Raw genomic sequence first — 17,638 nt, forward strand, 5'->3', positions numbered from 1 at the left:
AGTGATGTCACAGTACAGGGATAATACACAGTGATGTCACAGTACAGGGATAATACACAGTGATGTCACAGTACAGGGATAATACACAGTGATGTCACAGTACAGGGAAAATACACAGTGATGTCACAGTACAGGGATAATGCACACAGTGATGTCACAGTACAGGGATAATACACACGGTGATGTCATAGTACAGGGATAATACACACGGTGATGTCACAGTACAGGGATAATATACTCAGTGAAGTCACAGTAGAGGGATAATACACACAGTGATGTCATAGTACAGGGATAATACACAGTGATGACACAGTGCAGGGATAATGCACACAGTGATGTCACAGTACAGGGATAATGCACACAGTAATTTCACAGTACAGGAATAATACACACAGTGATGTCACAGTACAGGGATAATACACACAGTGATGTCAGAATACAGGGACAATACACAGTGATGTCACAGTACAGGGATAATACACAGTGATGTCACAGTACAATGATAATACACAGTGATGTCATAGTACAGGGATAATACACACAGTGATGTCACAGTACAGGGATAATACACAGTGATGTCACAGTACAGGGATAATACACAGTGATGTCAGAGTACAGGGATAATACACAGTGATGTCACAGTAGATGGATAATACACAGTGATGTCACAGTACAGGGATAATACACAGTGATGTCACAGTACAGGGATAATACACAGTGATGTCACAGTACAGGGATAATACACAGTGATGTCACAGTACAGGGATAATACACAGTGATGTCAGAGTACAGGGATAATACACACAGTGCTGTCACAGTAGAGGGATAATACACAGTGATGTCACAGTACAGGGATAATACACAGTGATGTCACAGTACAGGGATAATGCACACAGTTATGTCTGAGTACAGGAATAATACACAATGATGGCATAGTACAGGGATAATACACAGTGATGTCACAGTACAGGGATAATACACAGTGATGTCACAGTACAGGGATAATACACAGTGATGTCACAGTACAGGGATAATACACAGTGATGTCACAGTACAGGGATAATACACAGTGATGTCACAGTACAGGGATAATGCACACAGGGATGTCACAGTACAGGGATAATACACAGTGATGTCACAGTACAGGTATAATACACAGTGATGTCACAGTACAGGGATAATACACAGTGATGTCAGAGTACAGGGATAATACACATAGTGATGTCAGAGTACAGGGATAATACACACAGTGATGTCAGAGTACAGGGATAATGTACACAGTGATGTCACAGTACAGGCATAATACACAGTGATGTCACAGTACAGGGATAATACACAGTGATGTCACAGTACAGGGATAATACACAGTGATGTCACAGTACAGGGAAAATACACAGTGATGTCACAGTACAGGGATAATGCACACAGTGATGTCACAGTACAGGGATAATACACACGGTGATGTCATAGTACAGGGATAATACACACGGTGATGTCACAGTACAGGGATAATATACTCAGTGAAGTCACAGTAGAGGGATAATACACACAGTGATGTCATAGTACAGGGATAATACACAGTGATGACACAGTACAGGGATAATACACAGTGATGACACAGTGCAGGGATAATGCACACAGTGATGTCACAGTACAGGGATAATGCACACAGTAATTTCACAGTACAGGAATAATACACACAGTGATGTCACAGTACAGGGATAATACACACAGTGATGTCAGAATACAGGGATAATACACAGTGATGTCACAGTACAGGGATAATACACAGTGATGTCACAGTACAATGATAATACACAGTGATGTCATAGTACAGGGATAATACACACAGTGATGTCACAGTACAGGGATAATACACAGTGATGTCACAGTACAGGGATAATGTACACAGTAATGTCACAGTACAGGGATAATACACAGTGATGTCACAGTACAGGGATAATACACACAGTGATGTCACAGTACAGGGATAATACACAGTGATGTCACAGTACAATGATAATACACAGGGATGTCACAGAACAGGAATAATACACACGGTGATGTCACAGTACAGGGATAATATACTTAGTGATGTCACAGTACAGGGATAATGTACACAGTAATGTCACAGTACAGGGATAATACACAGTGATGTCACAGTACAGGGATAATACACACAGTGATGTCACAGTACAGGGATAATACACAGTGATGTCAGAGTACAGGGATAATACACAGTGATGTCACAGTACAGGGATAATACACAGTGATGTCACAGTACAGGGATAATACACAGTGATGTCAGAGTACAGGGATAATACACAGTATTGTCACAGTACAGGGATAATACACAGTGATGTCAGAGTACAGGGATAATACACACAGTGATGTCACAGTACAGGGATAATACACAGTGATGTCAGAGTACAGGGATAATACACAGTGATGTCACAGTACAGGGATAATACACAGTGATGTCACAGTACAGGGATAATACACAGTGATGTCAGAGTACAGGGATAATACACAGTGATGTCACAGTACAGGGATAATACACAGTGATGTCACAGTACAGGGATAATACACAGTGATGTCACAGTACAGGGATAATACACACAGTGATGTCAGAATACAGGGATAATACACAGTGATGTCACAGTACAGGGATAATACACAGTGATGTCACAGTACAATGATAATACACAGTGATGTCATAGTACAGGGATAATACACACAGTGATGTCACAGTACAGGGATAATACACAGTGATGTCACAGTACAGGGATAATACACAGTGATGTCAGAGTACAGGGATAATACACAGTGATGTCACAGTAGATGGATAATACACAGTGATGTCACAGTACAGGGATAATACACAGTGATGTCACAGTACAGGGATAATACACAGTGATGTCACAGTACAGGGATAATACACAGTGATGTCAGAGTACAGGGATAATACACACAGTGATGTCACAGTACAGGGATAATACACAGTGATGTCACAGTACAGGGATAATACACAGTGATGTCACAGTACAGGGATAATGCACACAATGATGTCACAGTACAGGAATAATACACAGTGATGTCACAGTACAGGGATAATACACAGTGATGTCACAGTACAGGGATAATACACAGTGATGTCACAGTACAGGGATAATACACAGTGATGTCACAGTACAGGGATAATACACAGTGATGTCACAGTACAGGGAAAATGCACACAGGGATGTCACAGAACAGGAATAATACACACGGTGATGTCACAGTACAGGGATAATATACTTAGTGATGTCACAGTACAGGGATAATGTACACAGTAATGTCACAGTACAGGGATAATACACAGTGATGTCACAGTACAGGGATAATACACACAGTGATGTCACAGTACAGGGATAATACACAGTGATGTCAGAGTACAGGGATAATACACAGTGATGTCACAGTACAGGGATAATACACAGTGATGTCACAGTACAGGGATAATACACAGTGATGTCAGAGTACAGGGATAATACACAGTATTGTCACAGTACAGGGATAATACACAGTGATGTCAGAGTACAGGGATAATACACACAGTGATGTCACAGTACAGGGATAATACACAGTGATGTCAGAGTACAGGGATAATACACAGTGATGTCACAGTACAGGGATAATACACAGTGATGTCACAGTACAGGGATAATACACAGTGATGTCAGAGTACAGGGATAATACACAGTGATGTCACAGTACAGGGATAATACACAGTGATGTCACAGTACAGGGATAATACACAGTGATGTCAGAGTACAGGGATAATACACAGTGATGTCACAGTACAGGGATAATACACAGTGATGTCACAGTACAGGGAAAATACACAGTGATGTCACAGTATAGGGATAATACACACAGTGATGTCACAGTACAGGGATAATACACACGGTGATGTCACAGTACAGGGATAATATACTCAGTGAAGTCACAGTACAGGGATAATACACACAGTGATGTCATAGTACAGGGATAATACACAGTGATGACACAGTACAGGGATAATACACAGTGATGTCACAGTGCAGGGATAATGCACACAGTGATGTCACAGTACAGGGATAATGCACACAGTGATTTCACAGTACAGGGATACTGCACACAGTAATTTCACAGTACAGGAATAATACACACGGTGATGTCACAGTACAGGGATAATACACACAGTGATGTCAGAATACAGGGATAATACACACAGTGATGTCAAAGTACAGGGATAATACACAGTGATGTCACGGTACAGGGATAATATACACAGTGATGTCACAGTACAGGGATAATATACACAGTGATGTCACAGTACAGGGATAATGTACACAGTGATGTCACAGAACAGGGATAATACACAGTGATGTCAGAGTACAGGGATAATACACACATTGATGTCATAGTACAGGGATAATACACAGAGATGTCAGAGTACAGGGATAATACACACAGTGATGTCACAGTACAGGGATAATACACAGTGATGTCACAGTACAGGGATAATACACAGTGATGTCACAGTACAGGGATAATACACAGTGATGTCACAGTACAGGGAAAATACACAGTGATGTCACAGTACAGGGGTAATGCACACAGTGATGTCACAGTACAGGGATAATACACACAGTGATGTCACAGTACAGGGATAATATACTCAGTGATGTCACAGTACAGGGATAATACACAGTGATGTCAAAGTACAGGGATAATACACAGTGATGTCACAGTACAGGCATAATAAACACAGTGATGTCACAGTACAGGGATAATACGCAGTGATGTCACGGTACAGGGATAATACACAGTGATGTCACAGTACAGGGATAATGCACACAGTGATGTCACAGTACAGGAATAATACACACGGTGATGTCACAGTACAGGGATAATGTACACAGTGATGTCACAGTACAGGGATGATACACAGTGATGTCAGAGTACAGGGATAATACACACACTGATGTCACAGTACAGGGATAATACACAGTGATGTCAGAGTACAGGGATAATACACACAGTGATGTCACAGTAGAGGGATAATACACAGTGATGTCACAGTACAGGGATAATACACAGTGATGTCACAGTACAGGGATAATGCACAGTGATGTCACAGTACAGGGATAATGCACACAGTGATGTCACAGTGCAGGGATAATACACACGGTGAGGCCACAGTACAGGGATAATACACTCAGTGATGTCACAGTACAGGGATAATACACACAGTGATGTTACAGTACAGGGATAATGTACACAGTGATGTCACAGTACAGGGATAATGCACACAGTGATTTCACAGTACAGGGATAATGCACACAGTGAGGTCAGAATACAGGGATAATACACACAGTGATGTCACAGTACAGGGATAATACACACAGTGATGTCACGGTACAGGGATAATGTACACAGTGATGTCACAGTACAGGGATAATGTACACAGTGATGTGACAGTACAGGGATAATGCACACAGTGATGTCACAGTACAGGGATAATGCACACAGTGATGTCACAGTACAGGGATAATGCACACAGTGATATCACAGTACAAGAATAATAAACACAGTGATGTCACAGTACAGGAATAATACACACAGTGTTAATACACAGTGATGTCACAGTACAGGAATAATACACACAGTAATGTCACAGTACAGGGATAATGTACACAGTGATGTCACAGTATGGGGATAATGCACACAGTGATGTCACAGTACAGGGATAATGCACACAGTGATGTCACAGTACAGGAATAATGCACACAGTAATGTCACAGTACGAGGATAATGCACAGTACAAGGAAAATAAACACAGAGATGTCAAAGTACAGGGATAATGCACACAGTGATGTCACAGTACAGGGATAATGTACTCAGTAATATCACAGTACAGGAATAATGCACACAGTGATGTCACAGCACAGGGATAATGCATACAATAATGTCACAGTACAGGGATAATGTACACAGTGATGTCACAGTACAGGGATATTGTGCATAGTGATGTCACAGTACAGGCATAATGTAGACAGTGATGGCACAGTACAGGGATAATGCACACAGTGATGTCACAGTACATGGATAATGTACACAGTGATGTCACAGTACAGGGATAATGCACACAGTAATATCACAGTACAGGGATACTGCACACAGTGATGTCACAGTACAGGGATAATGCACACAGTAATGTCATAGTACAGGGATAATGCATACAGTAATGTCACAGTAAAGGGATAATGCACACAGTGATGTCACAGTACAGGGATAATGCGCACAGTAAAGTCACATCACATGTCAAAAGATATTATTAAAAGCATGCCAAAATTGAAATAAAATGGTACCGATAAAAACAACAGATCATAGAACAAAAATGACCCTCATACAGGCCCATATATGGAAAAATGCTAAAGTTATAGAGGTTAGAATTGGGACGATTTGTAACATTCTAATAATGTCTGAAAAGCAGTATAATAAAAGTAAAGCATGTAACCATGGGGATCATTTTAATCGTATTGACCCACAGAATAAAGAGAACATGGTACAATGGGTTCTGCATAACACAAGCCCTAATATGGGTCTGTGAGTGGGAAAATAAAAGTAATGGGGGAGATTTATCAAAACCTGGGCAGGGGAAAAGTTGACCAATTGCCCATAGCAACCAATTACATTGCTTATTTTATTTCTCAGAGGCCTTTTTAAAAATAAAAGCGCAAAAATGAAAATCTGGGGTTAATCTTGGGATACAGACCCCAAATCAATCCAAAGGGCCTCCTCTCCACACACTGCCCCCCAATATGTTGTTCCCTATATCCCCTATATACAGCTCCCTATGGCTCCCTATCTCACACACATATACTTCTTCCTATTCCCCCTATATACTGCTCCCTATGAACTCCCTAACCCCACATACATTGGTTTCTAAACCTGTGCATTTAAAGGGGTTATCCAGGAAAAAACTTTTTTTAATATATCAACTGGCTCCAGAAAGTTAAACAGATTTGTAAATTACGTCTATGAAAAAAATCATAATCCTTTCAGTACTTATGAGCTGCTGAAGTTGAGTTTTTTTTCTAAGTGCTCTCTGATGACACCTGTCTCCGGAACTGTTCAGAGTAGAAGCAAATCCCCATAGCAAACCTCTTCTACTCTGTGCAGTTCCCGAGACAAGCAGAGATGTCAGCAGAGAGCACTGTTACCAGACAGAAAAGAACAACTCAACTTCAGAAGCTGATAATTATTGGAAGGATTACATTTTTTTTTAATAGAAGTCATTTACAAATCTGTTTAACTTTCTGGAGCCAGTTAATATAAAAAAAAATGTTTTCTTTTCCAGGAATACCCCTTTAACGGGAACCAATCAGTAGACTTTAGCATATATAATGCTTGACAACAGGTTATATATGCTAAAATAGTTATCCTCACCATCCCCGGGGGTTGTTTTTTCCCCCAGGGATGGGGAAGATATTAAGTTATAAAGTCCCCCCCCCCGGCCGCCCCGCAAGTAGTCCCCTGAGCAGGGATTTGTACTTACCAGCACCTGTCACTCCCCATTGCTCCGACCGTGGCTACGCCCCATCGACTTGATTGAAGGCTTGCGGTGACGCGAGCTATCAATTAAGACAAGGGGACGGGACAACGGTCAGAGCAGTGAGTGCTGGTAAGTAGAAGTCCCTGCCCAGGGTACTACTTGCGGGGCGGCCAGGGGGGACTTTATAACTTAATATCTTCACCATCCCTGGGGGCAAAAAAATCCCCCGGGATGGCGAGGATAACAATTTTAGCATATATAACGTGTTGTTAAGCGTTATATGAGTTAAAATCTACTGATTGGTTCCCTTTACGCTGCACCTTCCAGGACCTTGCAGGTCCTAAAAAGTCCTGTAACAGCCTTGTGCTGCGCTATGGGCTCTGTGCAGCCCAAACAGCTATAGGACAACATCCATATGCAATTGCAATCTGCTGCATTTGCACAAAATCAAGTTTTTGCCTCAATTTTACCACAGTTTTTTGCAAATGGTAGAAAAATGCAATAACGTGCCTGTAGAGATCAGAGACAGGATTGAGTAGAGGCACAGATCTAAAGAATGGTACAAAAAACTTACTGCTGACCTCTATAATGAAAGCCCAATCTGGGCTTTAAGGCGGAGTGACGAGAAAGAAGCCTCTGCTCAATTAAAGGGGTATTTCAGGCAAAAACATTTTATCCCCTATCCAGAGGATAGGAGATAAGATGTCTGATTGCGGGGGGCCCGCTGCCATCACACCCCCTCCCATAGACATGAATGGAGGGGGTGTGGCGTGTGATAGAATGCGTGTGCTGCAGGGAGATCGCGGGGGGTCTCAGCAGCGGGCCCCCCGCAATCAGACATTAAAGCCTTTACTGAATAAAATGCTTTTTGCATAAAAGCTCTTAATTTAATGAGCCCAGAGAATCTTGTTGCCCACAGTCTGAGTCATTTAAGATTGAACTTTTTGGCCTCAATTGTAAGTGTCCTCTCTGGAATATACCATCCCTACACTAAAACATGGTGGGGGCAGCATCATGCTGTGGGGGTGTTTCTCTGTGGCTGAGACAGGGAGATTAGTCAGGATTGAGGGAAAGCTGAATGGAGCAAAGTACAGACATATACTTAATGGAAACCTGACCCAGAGTGCTCTGGACTAGAGCCCTGCACGGGACTCTTTTTTTAATCCCGCTCCCGCCTGCTCCTGGTGAATTTCTGTCCATTCCTGCCCGCAGGGTGTTTTCTCCACTCCCGCCTGCTCCCACAATATCTTTGTCCAATTGCACTTGCTCCCGCTAACATTTGTACATTGCTATGCACATCATGATATGTGCAGAGCATTGCATCCTAGTGTCTGTAGTACAGAAACTAGGGTGCAATGCTCTGCACATACCCCCATATGTATAGCAGGGGTGTAGGAGGGCTGAATGGAGGAAACAACGGTGAAGACAGGAGTGACAGAGGGCTGAGTGTGGGGGGGGGGGACAGGCATGGCAATAGGAGTGACAGAAGGGAGGACACGTGACAGGGGGGACTGGGGTACGTAAAGCTGAGCTGAGCTTCTGGAGCAGCATCCCGTTCCCGGCACGTGCGAGCATGCATCCCCTTTCCCGGCCTGCACCTCACTCACAGTGCCGCAGGAGGAGGCTGTGTGCGCGCGCACACTCAATACGTATACAAACTTCCCTTCCCCCCATGTGGTGCCGTGAGTCACAGGCGTGCAGGCCGAGGCAGGAAATTTAAAAAATATATTTTTTTTTCTGTTGTCGGCGCCAGGCATCTTTCCCTTTTTGCTGGCCCCCTGGCTGCAGCAGTGCAGGATTTGTGGGACCCTCAGGCATAGCGCCTGACCACCCGCAGCAGCCTCCTGACCACCCGCACATTTTGGTGCAGGTCCCGTGGGATCCCAATCCCAATGCAGAGCTCTATTCTGGACCTTAGACTGGGCCAAAGGTTCACCTTCCAACAAGGCAATTCTGACAACTGTGAATGTCCTTGAGTGATCAAGCCAGGGCCCTGATTTGAACCCAGAACATCTCTGGAGTGGCCTGAAAATGTATGTCTACCAACCATTTCCATCCAACCTGACAGGGCATGATCTGTAAAAAAGAATGGCAGAAAACCCCCAAATCCAGGTGTGTATACCTTGTGGCATTATACCCAAGAAGACTGGAGGCTGGAAGAGCTGCCCAAGGGGCTTTAAGTACCAAGTAAAGGGTCCGGATACTTATGTCAATGCAATATTTTAATTTTTCCTTTTCAAAATTTTTTACATATTGTTGTCACTGTGTCATTATGGGGTATGGGGGGGTGGGCTTGACTTGACTTTTTTATTTTGGCACAAGGCTGCAACATACAAAAATGTAAATAAGGTCTGAAAACTTTTAGAATTCATTGTAGATGATGATTCTGAATCTTGGGATCCAGACTCCAGATCAGTCTAAAAGATTTCTCCTCCCAATACATTAGGCCCCATAATCCTTCTTACATATACTGCACCCCATGGCCTCCTCTCATATATACTGCTCCCTATGGCCACACTCTCTCACATATACTGATGTATATAACTCCCCTCTAGCACAGATAATGCTACCTAAACCTTCTTGCTTACATGTACTGCATCTTATGGTCAGGGCTAATGCAAGGATTTTTGCCACCCTAAGCAAAAGCTCATCTTGCCGCCCCATTGATTCCGCCCATTATCTCTGCCCTTTGACATGCCCACCTTAATACTAGGGTGACACACTGTAGCAAACCCCCTCTTCATATATTCACCTTACTACTGGGGTGACACACTGTAACAAACCTCCTCCTGATGTAATTTCCTTACTACTGGGGTGACACACTGTAACATACCCCCTCCTCATATAATCACCTTACTACTGGGGTGACATACTTATGACGTCCATCCCGGTTCAGCCCCGCCTCCTCCACAGCATTACCAAATGCGTTGCATTCCTCTATCTGCTGGCGATCAGGAGTGCCGCACTGTCAAATACACAGTAATTCCTGTGTATGTGATGTGACAGTGCTGTGCTTCTAATGGCTGACAGACAGAGTAGCACAGCACTGCCAGTCAGGGCCGTTTGAAGGAATTTGGGGGCCCCAAGCAAAATAGACATGGAGGCCCACCCATAGACAGGTAGTACCCCCAGATTAACCCACTCCCTCAGTAGGCAGGTAGTATCCCCAGATTAACCCCCTCCCCAGTAGGCAGGTAGTACCCCTAAATTAGACCCCCCAACCCCCCCCGGCTGGTACCTCTGCAGTTGCTGTGAATTCAGGGCAAACCTTCCCCAGATAAGGGCTTGCACAGCTACCCTCGGTAATGATGTTCGCTCACGTCAAGCTATGGTTTGCCTGTCCTTTAGCGATGGGCCTGCTGCCAGTGTTATACTTACATCAAGTATGTGCTCTAGGCAGCTGCCTACTCTGCCTATGGCTAGAGCCGGCCCTGCTTATGGCCCCTCATTCACATATAACCCCTACCTATAGCCCCCTCTTTCCCGTATTACTTCTTCCTATATGTACAGTGTAGATGCAAGGTCCTGTGATGACATCATCAGGAAAGTTATTGCCTCTAGTGAGTAGGCCTTTGTGCGGGTCTATGGGTTCTCTTCAGCCTCAACAGCTATGTGACTACAGGTACATTACTGCTATCTGTTGCAGCTTGCTTTAAAATCGCAGAAAAATGAAGTAATGTGCCCGTGAACCCATAGCGGTTCTGGGGGGCCCTAGTCCATTGTCCAGGTTGCCCCCAATACTGAATTTAATCATCGCAAATGGGGATTCTGTACTGTAAGAGCAGTGAGACTATGAAACTCTCTGGCCCACAGTGTTGTGATGGTCGAACAAGTTGAAGAGGGGTCTGAATGCCTTGGAAAATACTGTATATTAGTACAAGCTATGGTTACTGGATTTATGGAGGTGGGATGTTGATCCAGGGATTCATTCTGGTTGCCTGATTCAGAGTTAGGAACAATTTTTTACCTAGTATGGATCAATTGATATATGCCTCCTCTGGATCATCACAGTAAGGTTATGGGTTGAACTTGATAGTCTTTTTTTCAATCTTGGTAACTATGTAATGTCAGGTCATTCTAGAGGATAGATAGGTGCCATCAAAGGTCTTTCTTGTGATCAGTAAATTCCCAATTTATGAACCTCTTCTCTAATATTATCTCCGGACTTGTCTTAGTGTGTAGGGTAGATGTCTAAGTAAAGGTAAATATGACCAGGAATGGTCTGAAATTAAATTTTAATTGTAGTATAACACTAAAAGTTGTGTCCTGTCTTTTGTTATTTAGGTGCAGGTGGGGACCACTCCTCAGGACCAAAGAATTGTGGGATATGTCTCCTGCACTCACCTGCATGCTCTGTCAGGTAAGTCGGTTACCTGTGTGTTTTAATAGAATTGTATTAATCCATCCAAACCATATATGTTACATCCAGGGGCGACACAGACAGCAGAGGGCCCCTGTGCAAAGAATATGCCTGTCCCCCTCCCCCCCATCCCTCCATGTTCAGAAACCCCCCCCCCCCCCCTTCAGGTGGAATCCCATATGTCACTTGCTCAGGGGGGCCCCCACCCATATCAGTTGCTCAGGAGGACCCCCTCCCCCTAATATCAGTTGTTAATTATTTATTAAGGCCCCCCATATGCTGCAGCTCATTCAGGCCCACCATATCAATGCTCTGATACAAAACAAGGGATAAGGAGCAGCACTCTGTAAGATATAGGTCGAAGGTGGGTGCACACGGCCGGAATCCCAGGTCACGGGAGACACTTCACGATGTAGAAAGGAAAAGACTGTAGCACTCCAATAAGATGAAAAGTGAATGTGGCTTTATTCCAATTCAGACATCAAGGCAACGTTTCAGCTGCACGCAGGCAGCCTTTGTCAAGCAGTTACATAGTGCACATGGTGCGGTATATATATGGTGGAAGGACATGACGTCACAGTTACATCACATCATTAGCATATCAAAACAAACAGTCAATATACGGCATATTACATCATAAACATTATATATCAGACAGTGGTAAACCACAGGTGCATATTCAAGTGTACAGTGGTAATATACGTGAAGAAAAGTAAAAAAAGTAAAAAAACTCACAAAGTCAACCTACAGAGGCGGAATCACTGGGCGGGTCCTGCGTGATGTAACTAGAGTACATCGGGCACACCGTCACATGGCGGTGTGACGCACGATGTTCAATACAGCAAGGAAGTACTTGGACCGCAACCGGAAGATGAGGTTGGAACGCAACCGGAAATGGTGCGATCGCATCAAGTCACATGAGTGAGAGAACAGAAGAAACTCCAGTTCGGACATGGGGGGACGCCGCGCACGCGCGGTAGATAGAAATCACACGCGCATGCGCAGAGAACCTGCTGTCTGTCAGAGAACTAGGAGGGGCAAAGAAGACATGTCTGGCCATTGTTGTTGAGGGCAACTCAAAGGGCAAAATAAAGGAATAAATAGAAAAATGGCAGAGCAGCGGGGTCATATATGAGGTGCACATTAAGATAGTAATACTGTGTAAGGGCGAAAAAATCTTTTATATATCGCCTTGCACAGGCAGCAATAAGTAAACGGGGCCACGCAAGCAGAACCATGCATACTGGACACTGTACTCTAGACCCTCTCTAGGGAGTTGGTGGACCTACCGAGAGGATCCCCAACATGCAAATGGAGGAAAGGGACAACCCCTATGTGGATAGGGGAGTCCTGCCCACCAAAACCTAGTCCCTGAGGGTGGCCTTTATTTGATGCCCACGCAATGCTCTGATACAGTGACAGACAGTCCCATCAGACCTCAGATCAGGCTAAGGGTACATTCACATGTACACAGATTTGATGCGCAGGATTTGATGCACAGGATTTTCTGCTGCAGATTTCATTGTAAACTAAATGACTGAGCACAGCTTCTAATGCGCAGTTACATATCCTGCGCATCAAATCTGCGCAGGATCCTGTACGTGTAAACATGCCATAAAATTGCACTTCATTTTTATGTTGCATAGTTTCCCCACATTAAGTTGAATAGTTTCCCCATATTAGGTTGCATAGTTTCCCCACATTAGGTAACATAGTTTCCCTACAGTAGGTAGCATAGTTTCCTCAGATTATGTAATATAGTTTCCCCACATTAGATAGCAGATTCCCCACATTAGGTAGCATAGATTCCCCGCATTAGGTAGCATAGTTTCCTCAGATTATGTAATACAGTTTCCCCACATTAGATAGCAGATTCCCCACTTTAGGTAGCATAGATTTCCCGCATTAGGTAGCATAGATTCCCCACATTAGGTAGCATAGTTTCCTCAGATTATGTAATATAGTTTCCCCACATTAGGTAGCAGATTCCCCCCATTATGTAGCATAGATTCCCCGCATTAGGTAGCATAGATTTCCCACATTAGGTAGCATAAATTCCCCACATTAGGTAGCATAGTTTCCCCACATTAGGTAGCATAGATTCCCCACATTAGGTAGCATAGTTTCCCCACATTAGGTAGCATAGTTTCCCCAGATTAGGTAGCAGAGTTTCCCCACATTAGGTAGCAGAGTTTCTCCACATTAGGTAGCAGTTTCCCCACATCAGGTAGCATAGATTCCCCACATTAGGTAGCATAGATTCCCTACATTAGGTATTGGTTTCCCCACATTAGGTAGCATAGATTCCCCACATTAGGTAGCATAGTTTCCCCACATTAGGTAGCATAGTTTCCCCCACATTAGGTGGGTCGGCCGGCTGCAGACTCACTGTCTAAAGTGGAAGGGCCGGCCCTACCATGAACCTACTAGGCACAAAAAAAAAGAGGGGCAGCAAAGTGCCGCCCCTGAAAAGTGCCACCTTGGTCCAATGGTCCCACCAGGTCCAATGGTAGGGCCGGCCCTGGAAAGGGTGGCAGGCTCCCTCACACTCTGGGCCCCTGTGCAGTTGAACCGGCTGCACAGGTGATATGTCTGCGGGGGTTGGCAACGGGGGTTGGCAAATTACCATACAGGAGCCTTAGGCAGATACTGTAGATAGATAATCTCTTAAACGTTTCACACTGTAGATTTGTTCATCTCAAAAATCTATTGCAGAAGAGCAAAACTTTTGGATACCTGCCATACAGATTACAGGCTATGGATTTGGCCACAGTTTTGCCCATAGATAAGCTCTGTTTAATGGGCCTTATCCATGTCCAGGGTACCCAGTACTGAATTCATGGCATATTTCCATGTCAGATAAAAATAAGGGGACTCATATGAAAAAACTATGTACGTATCCTAAACATGAATGTTGTAACACTGTGTATTTACATAGCTACTGTTTAGTTCTGAAATAAATGAACCAATCAGACCTATCATTCTCTCATGCACATGAGTGACAGCAAGACCTGCTGTCAGACTAGGTGGAGGTATAAGTCTAGACAGCCACTAAAGAGCGTTTGCTGGTGGACTGTGAGAAGAAAACAAGAGACCAAAAGGATAACCAATACATAGGGTGATAATCTGTGACATAGGCTGATATTGACCTGTGTAACAAGCCCAGGCAGTCAGCCAACACACACTCATTTATCAGCGCATTTCTTCTTTTTGACAGGTTAAAAAACAAAACGAATCAATTGTCGGCCCGACATCTCTCAAAGTAATAAAGTATATGCGGCTGACAAATGATGGGAGCAAAGGCTTACAGAAATGATCCAGTGATCGTTCTTGCTTCCCTGTTTGCACAATTGTTGAGCCTCGAAATAGGTTCTGTAAATGAGCGTTGATCTACAAGATCAGTGCCGGTTTGCCGAGCACTTTGGCCCATCCAATAAGGCCATAAATGTAAGAAAGCAGCAGAGGCTGGTGAGTGTGAGACACTGCTGTGAGGGGGCTTGTGCATTGTTACTGCCCCAACTAGTTAGCTGAAAGATTGGCTGCCGGCAGCCATATGAAAAACCATAAGAGACTAAAAGAAAGAGTGTATTCTGTGAGTGGAGGAAGATGGGATCACGTCTATCGGTAACCATGTCAGTGAGACAAGGAATCACCGTCTATAGAGATTCTCCCCCTGCTGGATCTAGAACAGTAGTGTAGTAGTAGACGTGGTAAAAAGCAAAGTACAGGGTCTTCCACAGTTTGAAATACTCTAAAATCTGGGGTATAGACATACTTAAATACCAATAAAATATAACTTGTACTATTTATCTTAATTAAAATATAACTGCAAACCCAAAATAGAAGAATCCACTACAATATGCATAATTCAGAGTATACAAGATGTGATCCAAAAATATGTGCAAGCACCTGTTGTACCATCAATATTTATAATAAGGGTAGTAAAACAGTCGCTATATAACAGTGGTTATTAAAAGGAAACATAGTTTTAATCACTATCCCTACACTTACTATACTGACCCCTTAGGCCACTGTCAAAACACTCTTAGATGTGCAACAACCATGATGGAGCTGTCCCCGATGATCCACTAGAATTTGGAAACGCTGTGTTGTAGACTTGGCTTTTTTATCTCTATTTTACATCTATAATACATTGTTTACACAATGGCGTTACTATTTTTCCTCCCCATCTTCTGCCCATGATATGTAGTGAGTAGGGTTAGGATCCTGAGATACAGGGGTCACCCTTATTAGGGCAAGTGCCCCAGCTACATAGCATACAGCTTGGGATTACCTTAGGGAATAGAACTTGGACAGACTGTTGCTTCCCCTAAGGGGTCAGTATAGGGATAGTGTAGGGGTAGTGATTACAACTTACAACTATCTTCCCTTATAATAACCACTGTTATATAGTTACTATTTTACTACCCTTATTATAAATTGATGGTACAACAGGTGTTAAAGGGATATTCCAGGAAAAAATTATGTTTATATCAACTGGGTCCAGAAAGTTACATAGATTTGTAAACTATTTCTATTAAAAAAAATATGAATCCTTCCAGTACTTATCAGCTGCTGAAGTTGAGTTGTTCTTTTCTGTCTGACCACTCTGCTGACACCTCTGTCTGTCTCAGAAACTGTCCAGAGCAGAAGTGGTTTCCTATGGGGATTTGCTCCTACTTTGGATAGTTCCTGAGATGTATTCCATGTGGTGGCAGTATGTCCGTCACCCACACCTCCGTGTTCAGGAACTATGCCAGAGAAGTCCACGCAGAGCCAGGCTGCAGTGTTTGGATAATACAGACGTGTATTTACATTTCTGGCCCGGCTCTGTGACATTGTTTGAGGTCCCAACTTAAAATACGATGAGTAATTGATCTAGGAGTGTTCATGTGACGATATGATGTTAACCAAAGTTCAGTGCTGAGTTTTAGAGTTGTGTGTGGTCTGCCTGTTGTCTACAAGAAGCATGGTCTCTTATATTAGACCATAACATCACAAGTTATCTCAACACTGATCAGACCATTTCGATCTGTGATATATCATGCTCAGTGCAGATTCACTTATACAATATTTCCATAGAGAAAAATTCCTCTATTTGGGATTGGATTGGAAAACCTTTATATTTATATGGGCACTGTCATTCTAAAAAAAAAAAAAAAATTGATATGTCATAGAGACATATCAAACGTCTTGGTTGGTCGGGGTCTTAGTGTTCAGACCCCGATTGATCAGTAGGACAAGCTTAGCACATTCTATCCCAGCCCTGTGTCACATGACCGGCATAGTCTTATGACATAATTGTACATACTGCCCTGCTCACATAGACAAAGACCATGCAAATGCACGCTTATCTCCCCACTTATTCTCTCCCTGCTACCTAGGATATGCCAAAAGGTCAGGTACAGTTCTCATCTATAAGCTAGACTTAAATGTGTATTCCGGCTTTATACATGTTATCCCCTATCCAAAGGATAGAGGAAAAGAAGTATGATCGCAGGAGTCCCGCCGCTGGGGACCCTCGCGATCTTGGTGCACCCCCCGGCATTCTGTGCCGGGCACTGCCTCTGAGGCTAGGACGTGACGTCAAGCCACGCCCCTCAATTCATGTCTATGGGAGGGGGCGTGACAGCCATCACGCCCCCTCTCATAGACATGAATGGAGGGGGGTGGCCATGACGTCACATCCCTGTCTC

The 17,638-nt window shown here is 43.6% G+C and overlaps 1 protein-coding gene across 3 annotated transcripts in view; it reads left to right on the forward strand.

Moving 5' to 3' along the window:
- SMPD3 (sphingomyelin phosphodiesterase 3) overlaps window positions 1-17,638 on the forward strand; it is a 175,464-nt gene that overhangs the window by 141,650 nt on the left and 16,176 nt on the right. For all 3 annotated transcript variants that reach the window (XM_056526418.1, XM_056526419.1, XM_056526420.1), the window contains one exon: window positions 11,867-11,942. In XM_056526418.1, the coding sequence (XP_056382393.1) occupies window positions 11,867-11,942 (76 nt within the window). The remainder of the gene's footprint in view (window positions 1-11,866; window positions 11,943-17,638) is intronic.

The sequence above is a fragment of the Hyla sarda genome, chromosome 6, assembly GCF_029499605.1.
Source record: "Hyla sarda isolate aHylSar1 chromosome 6, aHylSar1.hap1, whole genome shotgun sequence".
In the NCBI taxonomy this organism is placed as follows: domain Eukaryota; kingdom Metazoa; phylum Chordata; class Amphibia; order Anura; family Hylidae; genus Hyla; species Hyla sarda.